This window comes from Calliphora vicina, chromosome 3 (genome assembly GCF_958450345.1).
Source record: "Calliphora vicina chromosome 3, idCalVici1.1, whole genome shotgun sequence".
NCBI lineage: Eukaryota > Metazoa > Arthropoda > Insecta > Diptera > Calliphoridae > Calliphora > Calliphora vicina.
Window position 1 is genome coordinate 61008655 of NC_088782.1, and position 14289 is coordinate 61022943.

At 32.3% G+C, this 14289-nt stretch overlaps 1 protein-coding gene across 1 annotated transcript; it reads left to right on the forward strand.

Moving 5' to 3' along the window:
• Positions 1–2328: 2328 nt before the first annotated feature.
• Positions 2329–2819, forward strand: Cp16 (Chorion protein 16). The gene is made up of 2 exons (XM_065505843.1): positions 2329–2674; positions 2749–2819. The coding sequence occupies exons 1-2, from the start codon at positions 2329–2331 to the stop codon at positions 2817–2819; spliced, it is 417 nt and encodes a 138-aa protein (XP_065361915.1).
• The last annotated feature ends 11470 nt before the right edge of the window (positions 2820–14289 follow it).

The following is a 14289-nucleotide window of genomic DNA, read 5'->3' on the forward strand; positions in this document are numbered from 1 at the left end:
AGGCCACTAGGGCAATACATGTCTGCCAGCGTCATTTTGGTAGAACGTGGGGGTTAAAACCGAAGATGATTTACTGGTCTTTTGTTACGGTAAAGGTAGAATAAGTGACTGCGAGAGCACTACTTGATAAAGTATATCGCCTCATCTGTGTCTCTATTACTGGGTCCATGAGCATCTGTCCCACTCATACTCTGGGTGCAATCCTACACATTCCACCCTTACATTTATTGGTAATGGAGGAGGCCAATAGGAGTGCATCCAGACTACCGGGAATTTCCCGTGTAATGATCCTAGTATTGCAATATCGGACTATACATATGTCATCAACTCTGGTGTTAAATAGGAAGTTTAGGGACCTGAAAGGGACGAATGGTTAAATCAAACATGGTGGCAAAATAATGCCAATCAAGTATGGTTTACTGATGGTTCCGAACAGGCTAATGGTGACACTGGGGCTGGTATCTATGGTCTCAATTTTCAAAGGGGTATCCCAATGGGTACATTTCCATCAATATTTCAGGCGGAGAATTACGCCATCCTTATATGCTCCAATGAGTGCTTAAGAAGGAGACTAAGGAATAATAGGATATATGTTATGTCTGATAGTCAGGCTGCTCTTAGAGCATTATCATCATGTGAAGTGAGGTTTGGTGTTGTTATGGACTGCTGGACATCCTTGATGATAATGAACTTACATTGTGCTGGGTATCTGGCCATGAGCTCGCAATGAATGCGCTGATTGTCTTGCCAACAGGGCCGCTCGACGCTTGTTTATAAGTCCTGAACCGTTCTTTGGCATCCCACGTGGATACACTATGGAACGTATTCGTTCTTGGGTTGAATCGGAATTTGCCAGTCCAAACGATTCGTCACCCTATCCAGACGTAGATCCCAGCCGTTGCTTTCGCTCAGAAATGGTGACCTGAGGATACTTACTGGGTTATTCACTGGACACTGTGGTTTAAAGTATCACCAATGTATATTAGGTAACGTTGAGAATGAAGAATATAGGTTTTGTGGACTTCATGCCGAAACCTCTGAACATGTTCTTTGCGACTGCCCAATGCTGGCATTATGCAGAAATAAATGGCTCGGAAGGGCCTTAATGGACCAGAGGGACGTAATTGAGCTCTTACTTGGCTTTATACGTAGCCTAAATCTGTTAGGATGAAAACATCTAAGGCTTCACAAAAGATCCTTTGGATCGCAGTGCGTAGAGCCTCACTAATAATAATAATAAAAACTTTTTCAAAGTATTGGCCATTGTCAGCTATGACCTTCTCCCACCTTTCTGGCAGCATATGGATTCCGTGCCAAAAGAACTGCTCATCTTTTGAGGTCAAGCCAATTTCGGATACTCTGTTCTAAAGTGAAGCGAAACAAATAGTAGTCGGACGGGGCAAGGTATTTTGCTTTCGTGCTGACTAAGCGGGTTGGCCTGGCTCCACATAGTATCTCTTACACTTCGGGTTATCGTAATGGATCCATTTTTAATCGCAAGTAATGAAGCGGTGCAAAAATGCGTTCAAGCATCATTTCGCATATGCGTCTTTAAAGGTCTCTCGGCTGCAATCCGTATGGTAACCGATTTCAATGCTTTTGGAAGCATCCTACTGCTCACAAACGTTCTTAAATTGGTGATTAACTAGCTCCCAATGATTTTGCAATTTCTTATTGAGTGTGACAACTATCTTTATGCAGTAATGCCTCCAATTGATGGTGTTCAAACTTGTTTGGCTGATCACTTACATTAATATAAATAAAATAAACATTTATTCAATTATTTTTTTCATTATTCACTTACATTAATACATTGTTTTCATTGAATTAACTTTATCTGAAACTTTTAAGAAACATGTTAGTTAATTAATTTTAAAAAGAAACATAAAATTATCACCCTATAGCCTTCAACCTCGACAAAAGAACAAAAACCAACGAGTTTTTAAAGTAATAAATTGTGAACATTTTAAACCAATATTCATTCACACAATCAATTAACTCATGTTATTGTATTGTATTTTTCTTTTTTTGGGTTTTGGCTTAGTTGGTTTAAAGCGGCTATTGGCGACTAGCTGCAGAAGTAAGAAAAAAGTAAAAGAAACTAATTTTAGCGGATTTTGTTCGTGATGACACATATTGCGTCTCGAGAGTTCATATTTCAAATGGCAATTCTAGATTTAGTCACGTAACCTTGGTTAATGCATCTAGACTTAATGCAATGAAGAATTTACTATAAAAATGTTTTAAAGACATGTGGTCAATATTAGTTTCAGATTTAGGTTTCCCAAAGACACATTGGAGGAGTTTCACTTAACAAAAGAAAACACAATGCTCAGTTATAAAGTTGTTTTGTCCGCATTAGGTTTGATATGCTTGAGCGGTTGCGCCTGGGCTGGTTCATATGGTGTTGCTCCTGTTCCCGCCTATCAAGCCGTCTACTCTGCACCCGAATATTCCTCACCAGATGCAGCTGAAGCTGCTGCCTCCGCCATTACTGATATTGCAGCCGCCAAGGCTTCAGCTGCCAAACTGGGCCCCAATGTCAACTGGGCTGCTTTGAACCATTATGGTTATCAAATTGGTGTACCTCTATTGGTGAGAAATTACGGACCCTTGACCAGTTTATACTCGGCCTTGGCTCCAAAACGTAGTTTTGTGGGTACTGTTGATGCAGGTGTGTAATTGCTTGTTTTTCAAGTGGATTTATTGCAAAAGAATTTTACTAATTTTTGTATTTTTCTTTTTTAGGTTTCCATAAAGATTCTTATGGCAATGTTAAATTCAGTGACGAATATGCCGTCGGTGCTATTGCCATTTAAGGTTTTTTTTTTCTTTTTGTTGATTTTGTCAACTGTGTATAAAAATGTGATAAAAGTGTTAAGAACCTTAGTAGAAAACTAGCTAGTAGAATTTAGCTTGTAAATAAAAAAGAAACTGCAGCAAATTGTTTTGCTTTTTGTTACCAAAAATTATATTTATTTTGTTTTAATTGTATTGTAGTACCTTTAATACCAAATAGGTTTATGCCGGCCATCAAAAAAATATGGGGGTATATTTATTTTGTCATTACGTTTGTAACATATCGAAATATTGGTCGCAGACCCACATTAGTATATACCTGTGGAGTTTGGACAAAACATCTTAAGTCGAGATAAGAAAATATCTTAGTTTTTTATACCCTACACCACCATAGTGGGGAGGGTATAATGCGTTTGTGCAGATGTTTGTAACGCCCAAAAATATTAGTCTAACACCCACCTTAAAGTATCGACTTAGAATCACTTTCTAAGTCAATTAAACGATGTCCGTCCGTCCGTCCGTCTGGTCGGCTGGCTGGCTGGCTGGCTGGCTGTCCATGTAAACCTTGTGCGCAGAGTACAGATCGCAATTTTGAAGATATTTCGATCAAATTTTGTACATATTATTTTTTCGGCTCAAGGACCAAGCCTATTGAAACTGGCTGAAATCGGTCCATTATTTCACCTAGCCCCCATACAAATGTCCTCCCGAAATTGGACTTTATCGATCATAAATGTTTAATTTATATATGTATATCCACAAATTCCACTCCAAATAAGTTTTATATACACAAAATTCATGTCACCAAATTTTGTTACGATCGGTCCATAATTAGTCATAGCTCCCATATAGACCCGCTTCCGAAAATCGCTTTAACGTGCATAAATCGCTTAAAAATGTTGGTATACACACAAAATTCAACATAGCAAACTTTAATATAGACATAAATCACACGACCTAATTTCATGGTGATCGGTCCATAATTGGTCATAGCCCCCATATAAGGCCCACTTCCGAAAATCACTCAAAAATATAAATTATTGAAATTTTTAAAAGAAAAATGTTTTTGCTCTTTTACTTAGTGTAGGGTATTATATGGTCGGGCTTGACCATATAATACTTCCTGACTTGTTTTATAATAAAACTAACTTTTCGAAACGCTCCGTTTACACTAATCTGCTTCTTCTTACGAATATTAGTTTCTGAGATATCATAAAAAAACAAATCGACTTATTTGACAAAACAACTTGAAAAAACCGTTTTCAGTGATGTTCGTCAACTTATCGATCTGTAACTCAGTCAGTTTTTGTCCGACTTTACATTTTTTAACGGGTTTGGAAAGAAAACTGATTACGTTTTAAAATGACGTGCACTTTTTCACACATTTGTAAGTTATAAGTATTGTTTTTCTTAAGAATGTCTAAAAGAAAAACAAAATTTATCAACTTTTTTGATTTTAGTCGCTTTTCATTGCTTATTTTGATATGAAAGTTTATAAAACTTTATACCAACATATATAGGAAATTTAATTTGATGATTCTTAACAAAACATGGTTTTAATTATTCAAATCGGATGAAAATTCTAAAAGTTATTTAACTTTTAATTAACACCATTTTTAGTATCTTCTCCCCCAGCGCATATAAATAAAAATAAACAAAAAACTGTAGAAAACAAGTAAGAGTACTATATTCGACCGTGCCGAATCTTAAATACCCTCTACCTAAATATGATGGTATAACAACTGAAATAATATAACAATTGCTAGAAAGACTAGTTTACGCCGAAGATATTTTATTTCAAATGTACAAAAAATGTTATCTAATTCAGTAGTTTATAATTGAGATTCCTATTAGAACGTATGAAATTTAACATTTCATATACTTAATAATTAGTTAATACATTTGGATCGACACTTTTCCTTTTTAACCTCAAGTGAAGAAACAGAGTATAAAAAGGGTATACAAATATATTTAGACAAATTTCAGAATATTGGGTTGTGGGACTTATATAGGAGCTATGACCTATTATGATTCGATTTTTCATAAAATATTTTAACATGATTTTTATGTATTTATATGGGAGCTGTGGCCAATTATGAACCGATATTCACAAAATTCAGTAGTATGATTTTTGAATACAAATTACAGATCTGTGATCTATTATGGGCCTAAGTATTTGAGGGTTATTTTTGTAGAATTTCATATAAACAACGCTATTAAAAAGAATGGACCTTATTGGGAGCTATGCCGAATTATGGACCAATATTTAAAAAATCTTGTAGAACGACTCTTGAATACAAATTACTGATTGTTGTAAAATTTTGGTTCAGTACAGATTATTTTGGATATTTGTGCAGGTGTTTTCCGGAAGTGGTTCTTATATGTATGCTATGACCAATTATGATCATATCATCGCAACATTTGGTACATGGATTTTTGTATATATTAAAGAAATTTGTTTCGAATTTCAACCTGATAACTATATTTGTAAGAAATTTATTAGGATTTTAGTGATTTTTGGAAGTGGACCTTATATGGGAGCTATGGTTAAATATGTACCGATATTCACAAAATCCAGTAGTATGATTGCTGGCTAAAAATTACTAATCTGTGCGTAATTTCATTTTGATATCGATTTGTTTTAAATATTTATTAAGGTTAATATCTTTTTCGGAAATGGGCCTTATAGGGGAGCTATGGCCAATTATCGGCCAATCTGCGTAAAATTTGGTACGGTGATGTCTGTGTATATGAGAATTATTTTTGTCGAATTTTAGCATGATAAAGATATTTATAAGAGATTTATGAGTACTTAACTGATTTTCGGAAGTAGACCTTATATGGGAGCTATGGTTAAATATGGACCGATATTCACAAAATCCTGTAGTATAATTTCTAAGTATAAATTATGGGTCTGTGTAAAATTTTATTTTGATATTGATGTTTTTTAGATATTTATTTAGGTTAATGTGTTTTTCGGAAGTGCTCCTTATATGGGAGCTATAACCAATTATCGGCCGATCTTCATAGAATTAGGTACAGCGATTTTTGTATATATGGGGACTATTTATGACGAATTTCAACTTAATAGCGATATTTGTAAGACATTTATGCTTATTTAAGTGATTTTCGGAAATGAACTTTATATGGGGGCTACGGTCAAATATGGGCCGATCCACAAAAAATTTGGTGTTGTAATTTTTTAAAGCACGAAACTTCTTTTTCCTGAATTTTGTGTGGATACTGCAATTTTGTAGGCATTTACAGACCATATAACCATATTTCGGGAAGAAATTTGTATGGGGGCTAGGAGAAATCATGGACCGATTCCTGTAATTTTCACCAGAGTTAATCTCTTTAACATAAAAATAACGTGTGTACAATTTTATGCTATTATCTGCAATACATTTGCACAAATAACGAAAACTATATTAAAAATATTAAGTTTTTTTTTAGGTTGTCTCATATTTTGGTTCATAACTCTGGTTCCACTAAACCGATTTGGCTGATTTTCAATACCAAAGTGCTTAGGAGAACAATAAATATTTTTTTTGCAAGTCTACCAATTTTGTTTGCATATTTTGGACGTGAGCGTGAACGGACAGACAGACAGACATGGCTCAATCGACTTAGAATTTCATAAGGATCAAAAATATATATACTTTGTTGGGTCTCAGATGAATATTTCTCAATGTTACACACGGAATGACAAACTTATATATACCCTCATTCACCACTTATGGTGGTGGAGGGCATAAAAAAATATTTTTAAAAATTTTGAATTTACAAGGTAAATTTTTTCGAACAAAAAAGTTTAATAACTTTTGTAAATATAAACCGATTTTAACAAATAATGTCTCGTTTTTGTCTACATAAAATTATCTTTAAAATTATGTGCAAAAAGAAATATGGTTTCATAGAAAAAAAATGAAACAACTATTGTTGAATTTGAAAAATTACGAAAAAAATAAGAATGCAATCGAAACTTTTTATAAAAACTTAAACAATTTCTTGAAATACAGATTTTATGCATACATTTTATGAAAGCCTAATTCATTACCTATCCATAGTTGTTTAAAATTTTTAAAGCGGTCTAAAAATGTGTGAGTTAGAGGTACTACAATCCTACGACCTACCCTAAAACAGTTTTTTTCAAAATAACTCAAAATTTTGAGGGTGTTTCAAAATCTTTGAAAACGGTTTAAGTATGACCTCACCTAGGCCTACAACCTCCATTAGGTCGCTTTTCATGTTCTGACAAAAAGTGTTATTTTGTAGCAGAGTGTAATTATTTTATTATTTATCCTTTGTATAATTCTTTGAGACAAATGGTAAAGTTCTTCAAGGACGGAAATAAGATCGATACATTCAACAGTTTTTGTGCTCTCCTGAAAAATTGGAAAATTCCACTTAAGTTGTTTTGTCAAATGTTCATGGATATATTCTAGGTCCTCATAAGGTCTAGCTATGTCCGTCTGTCTATTGAAAACAAAAAGAGCTATCTGGCTGTTGATAAGGTTTGTTTGGCATTGAAAATGGGCAATATCTAATGTCCATGATTTCATCTAGCCCCCATATAAATGTCCCCACGGAAATATATTGATTATTCCGCAATCCTGATAAAATTTTGCACAAATTAGTTCTAAGTACTCACTTAATTGTGAATAAATTCGAAAATAATCCAGCGCTTTTTATGATCGATATCTCATTTTGTTCCTATTACATCTGGCTTTGCGATAAAGCAATAAATCTAAACAATTTCAGCCGTTTTCGATTTTACATGATTTTATTACATAAAAAATATATTTTTTTGCTTCAATTTGTTATTATAACTCCGAAACTACTGAACCGATTAAAACGCAATATATATGTCAAAATTTGTACATAGCATGGGGAAAATGTTTTCAATATTCAATCAATCGAATAAGGAACATTAACTACTCAATTTTATGTATATCAAACAAAAAAGTTAGTGAAGCCTTTTTTTGCTGTTGACCTGTGTAATTAGTATATCAATGAAATTGAACAAGTTTTATATGAACCTAAATCGTTCTATATAAATTTTAGTACATATTATCAAATATTTATGATTTAAAGTTTTTGCTTAATATTAAATGAATAATTTAAATAAGAATCATCAGTTTTTGGATAACAGCTAAATCAGACTTTGTGATACGGCTTAACTTTATATGGCAATAATATAGTTAAGAGTCCGACAAATAAATTTTGTTAAATTTTTTTTCCAAAAAATAGCTTTTTCGTGTACTTTTGTTGAAAAAATTTAGGAAGAACAAATTTTTTTTTACTTTTTTTAGAATAACTTCCAGGGTCTCCTAATTTTTCACTAACAATATTTAGCAAAGTTTTAGCTACGATAAAGCTGAACAACTCTTGAGAACATATCAATGCATTCTGAACGTGTCTAGTCACTCTAAATAGCACATAAAGTTGTGCTGTATTATTTACTCGGCTGAGGTGTTCGTAATGGGGATCAGTGAGTGGACCCTCAATGCCACACATTTAAAAAAAATCGCCAAAAAGTCATTTATGATCCGAATGAGCTGAAATTTAAAATGTAGATAGTCCTTGAGAAGGTATACAAAAATATGCATTTATCTGTAGGTATCTCTTTTAGTTCAAGAGATATTTAAGTTTATTTTTTTTTTAAATTTTGCTCGATCTTTTTTTTGTATTTTATATATGATGGGCCTACGAAAGGTCGAAATTTGTTTTTTATATATGACGTATATTTGCGATAAAATTCTAAAGAAAATAAAATAAACCTGATAACAATTATCTCGTCCCTATAAAAAGTTACACGCATCCAAAGTTGAAGCATCTTTTTATATATTTCAACTTTGTATGCGTGTGTTTTTTAAGTTTTTTCCCAAAAAAGTCCCCATATTTTTTCTTTTATAAAAAACTAATTTACTTCGTGGCTATATAAATTTTTTTATGATCTGGAAAGAGAACTTAATGCAAAAACGTATAAAGTAAAATTTGACTAACTTAAGCGGACATTGTACCCCCCAGCCCTATCCAAACTTGGCCAATTTGGAAACAAACTTTTAGGTTTGAATAAAAAATTCTAAAAACGCAAATCACCGATCCTCAAAAACTCGTCATATTTGTATAGCCCTATATGTTGTTTATATACATACAAAACGTTTTTACTATCATACTATCAAAGTGGGCTATTTTCTACAAAAAACTCAGTTTTTGGAACACATTTTCCGCGTTTTAGGAATTTCGATGTTTGAAAACAAAGAATGGCAACATTAGTGATGCCATTGACTTAAGAACATTTAGATCTATATTACTTCCAAATTTTATTGTGATATCTGTAACTGTTCAAATTTTACATTAGTTCAAAGTTTTTATTTTTCTTGATGGAAAATCACCATTTTATAATATTGTTAGTTTTTAAGGTAAAATCCATCCGAAAAAACACAAAATTAATTCATTTCACTAAAATGTCAATCTCAAAGCCATAAGGTTTCACTAAAATGTCAATCTCAAAGCCATAAGGTTTCCACCGATATCAAAAACTTATATAAAACTTATTCAAAGGCTCCACAAACCTTGCCCACTTTCAAAAATTTTAAAGTTTTTTCATATCTTGCATCAAGCCGGTCTAGCGTGATCAAGATTGGATAACGTGATGCGCCTGGATCATATCGATAATGATTTACCCATTCTTCGTTATTCCAGCACAATAGAGAAGTATACACTCGAACATACATTTTAAAACGAACAAATTTTGTTTTAGAGTCAAAAAATAGTAAAAAACTAAAATTTGTAAGCTACAAAGTGATATTTAACAGCTATTTAGAATGGCTAGATATGTTCGGATTGCATTGATATGTTCACAAGAGTTATTCAGATTTACCGTAGCTACAACTTTGCTAAATATTGTTATTGAAAAATTAGGAGTCCCTGGAAGTTATTCTAAAAAAAGTAAAAAAAAAATTTTTCTTCGTATATTTTTTCAACAAAAGTGCACGAAAAAGCTATTCTTTGGAAAAAATTTTTAACAAAATTTATTTTGCTATATTATTGCCATATAAAGTTAAGCCATATCTCAAAGTCTGAATTAGGTGTAAACCAAAACCTGATGACACCTTTTTTAGAGGCCCAACTGATTTTCAGAAACTTTGGGGGCCCATAAAAAAAAATCGGTCACCAAAATGGACAAACTGAGTATAGGGTTTTACTACCCTTTGGTAGTAGAGTCGAACCTATATAGTCATGATCGTGTGTTTTTTTCACTGTTGCACTGTGTTATCATAAAATTAGGTGGCATGATTTCGGTATATATAAAACTTATTTGGAGTGAAATTTGTGTTGATACCTATATGAATTAAACATTTATCACGGATAAAGACCAATTTCGGGAGGATTTTTGTATGGGGGCCAGGAGAAATAATGAACCAATTTCAGACAATTTCAATAGGCTTGGTCCTTGGGCCGAAATAGTAGACATTTTATCGACTTTGCACACTATCAACAGAAAGTGACATATCATACATTAAGATTCAACTAAAAGTGCCAAAGGTATAACGAAAAATTTAAAAAGGCAACTCCTACGTTCGGCGAAATTTTTTTTTCGTATCTGCCTTTCAGAAATCCTTAATATTAGGGGGTGTACGGGGATTATTTTTATTGTACCTATGTATATAGGGGATTTCATGTGAAGTGAACAAATTTTTAAAACCGATGTCTTTCGAAAAAAATGTTGAACAGGATAGAATTCTCTGAGTTTGACGGGGTCAAAATTTGACATTTTGGCCAAATAGGAGTTTTTTCTCATCAGTGTAATTTATTACCTATTGCTCTTAGCTAAGTTTGTTTGATTTCTTTAATCTTTCGAAAAAAAAATATTTTTATTTTTTTTTGCAAATTGAAAAGAAAATCAAAAACGTTTTTGATTTTGCAAAAAAAAAAAATATTTTTTATTTTTTTTTCGGAAGATTGTAGAAATAGCTATCTAAACTATTTGTGATAAATTTTGCTAAACAAAAATTTGTTGACTTGTATAATAGACTTATTACAAAGAAAAACTGATTCGGTGTACTATTAATTACTTTAACGTCTAGATCCCTTATTTTTTGTTAGAATTTCATCACAGATACCTCTTTTGAAAGGTTTTGAAATCAACTATTTTTCTGTTTCATCAATTGTTGCAAATTTGGCCGCAAGGTGGTGGTAATGAAATGTTTCTTATCAATTTCAGAAAACACCTCTTATTTGGAGTTTTTTCGATGTTGGTACATTCAGAAAAACGTAGAACTTACACTCCTGGATAAAGTTGTGGAACATTGTCAAGCCAATTGTTTTTGTTTTAAGGGTCAAAAAGCCGATTTTCCGGGGTAACATAAAAATAGCGGTATTTTTTCAAAAAATTCAGAAATAAAAATGTCGTAGAACAAACATAGTGTGTAATACCAGAGAGATTAATTTTCTAGAATAAAAAAGTACTTTTTTCGCAAAAAGCTGATTTTGAGATAATGCTAATTAAGTTTAAACAATCGAAAATTAAATGAATTTTGTACCAATTAGTAATGATATTAGGAACGTTTTGCTTTATTTCTTTAATTTGAAAAAAACTGCCGTCGAAGCACACCTATTGCTCAACAAAGCTTATGGTGAATGTGTTAGATCAGTTTCAAGGTGCGAGAGATGGTTTGTTCGGTTCAGAGGTGGTGCTTTTGACATGGAAGACAAAGATCGCCTAGGACAGCCAAAAAATGTTTGAATACCAAGAATTGGAGGCATTACTTCATGAAGATTGTTGTCAAATTCAACAAGAGCTTGCAAAATCATTGGGAGCTACTTAATCAGCTATTTAAAAATGTTTTCGAGCAGCAACATTCATCCAAAAGCAGGGAAATCGGGTACCATACGAATTGAAGCCGAGAGACTTTTTATCATTTTGCACCAAATGATTAAATGCTGATATGTGAACAAACCATCTCACGAATGCAATTGATTCCTTAAAAGCGAGCATTGGCGGAAAACCACCCAGAATATGCGGCCAGACATGAAACCGTAATATTACATCATGACAACTCTAGGGCATATGCTGCAATACCTGTTAAAAACTATTTAGAAAGAACTGGTTGGGAAGTTTTGCCTCACTCGCTTTATAGTTCAAGACGTGCCTCGTCCGACTACTATTTGTTTCGATCGATGGAGAGCGCTCTCTTTGGGATACGCTTCACTTTAGAACAGAGTATCCGATATTGGCTTGATTCGTTCTTGGCCTCAAAAGATGAGCACTGCTGCTCACTGCTCAAAAGATGAGATACTGTGGTTTTTCATATTTTTTAATGCTCTATCCGACTATGCTATGCCAATATGCATATTTGCAAAAATTGTCAATAGTTATATCCCTATTGAGCAGTTCTTGTTGCCAGAAAGATGGGAAAAGGTCATAGCTAATAATGGCCAAGACCTACTAAGCCACCAAATAGGTCTGAAAGGAAAATATCCAAGCTTTCTTTTGTGCAAAAAAAAAAAAAATGCAAAAAAAGTCAAAAATTGTATGTTTTGAGTTTCAAAACATTTTTTTTGATAGATATCAAACTCGCATCAAACTAAGCGACCAAATAGGTCTTCAAAGAAAATATCTATGCTTTATTTTAAGAAAAAAAGGTCCCATTTTGAAAAAAAAGTTAAAAAAGTTTTTGATTTCGGAAAAAAAAAATATTAAAATTTTTTTATTTTTTTTTTAAATATTTTTTTTCGAATGATTGAAGAAAAAGCTATCTAAACTATTTGGAACAAATTTTGCTAAGAAAATCACATGTTTGGCCAAAATGTAAAATTTTGACCCCCTCTAACTCAGAGAGTTCTGGACCGATCTTGTTGAAAAATTGTGTCTGAATTACTTTCTAATAGGTCTAACTTGGTGTAAATTTCATCCCGATCGGAAGGTTTAGATTTTAAAAGTTGGTTCACTTGACGTGAAATCCCCCATATATATATTTTTTTTGAAGATTATGCCTTATTAAATAAAAAAAAAATAGAAAAAATTTTAAATAAAAATTTTATAAAAAAAATTTTCACAAAAGAAAACATTTTCTAGTCCATTGAAAAAAATTTTAAAACTGATGTCTTCCGATCGCACACTGGTCGATCCCATAGGACAAAAATAAAAAAACAAAGTGAAAAGTTTGTCACCAAATGTGTCATCAATATTTCTTATAAAAACAAGGTTTTAAAATTTATAGTTGTCTTTGTTTTATTCCAACTATACTCTTCAGGAATAGCTTCAAAAGTGAGAGCATGTTTTTGCAGAGTGAAAAAGTGGAAAATTAAGAGCAACTTTAAATTAATTAAAACCATATAAAAAATGTTTTTTTGAAATAAATCAAAATGAATATTGAATTGGAAGGTATTAACTTAATTTTAAGATAATTACAATGTGTTTAGCTTCTTGTGTATTTTTTATAAAATTAATATTTGCCCAGTGTCATTTTTAGTGTTCGTTCGACCATATATTTCAATTTTAGCTAGAGTTTTAGTTGTGTTTCCCCCTGATGTCTCCAATGGGATTTTTTCTGGTTTATTAGTTAATATTCCAAGATTCTTAAATTGGAAACTTCAGCTGCATCCTTTTGCATCTCTTTGTTTTCGATGTCCAACTTTGAATTTTTGTGAGGTGTTTTGTTAGTTTATGTTCGCGTTGCTTTGTTATTGTTATACATGTAAAGAATTGTGTTTGTTTTTTTTTCTTTTCCACGGACTTTTAATGTTTTTACTTTATGAATTTGGTTCTTATTATAAATTGTTTTTGCAATAGTCACATCTTATAATTGCAAACTTTCGCGCTCACATATTTTTGATATTTGGTGCTTAAAATGCTGAAAAAGCTCGAAAAGTGAAGGATGTCGTGAAAAACTATATTAAAAATGAGGGCTACACATTTGAAAAAAGTAATTTAGAAATCCGTTGAAATTATAATTGCAAAAAAATTTCAAAATTTTGGCAAAAATGCATTCGTATAAAAACAAAAGTTCAAAATACATATTCTGATTGGCTTGCCTAAAAGGAGTCGATTTTATTAAACTCACATGAGCGGGCGGACCACACCCAGATTTAGTTTGCAATTTGTTTAGTAAGAATTCTTATTGATTTTTAATTTTTTATCAATTTTAAAAAGTTTATAGTTTCACTTATATTAGGAGTGGGTGTGGCAGTTGCACAATTACTCCCATTTTTGAAAAAAATTTGTGTAATATCCTTATTATTTATTGTACCAAAAATTATAAATGTACTATTATTTATTACCGAGATATGGAATTTTGATTAACTAGAATGTCATAACCTCGCACTGAGCGTTGTGGTGAATTTGGATGCTAAGGTATGGTAGGGGTCATCAAACACTCCCATTTTATCATTAAACAGTTCCGACATATTTATAAAGCCATGACCGAAATTACAAGTTGATACCTACACTGGATGTATTTTTGGCCGCCGACTCCATAC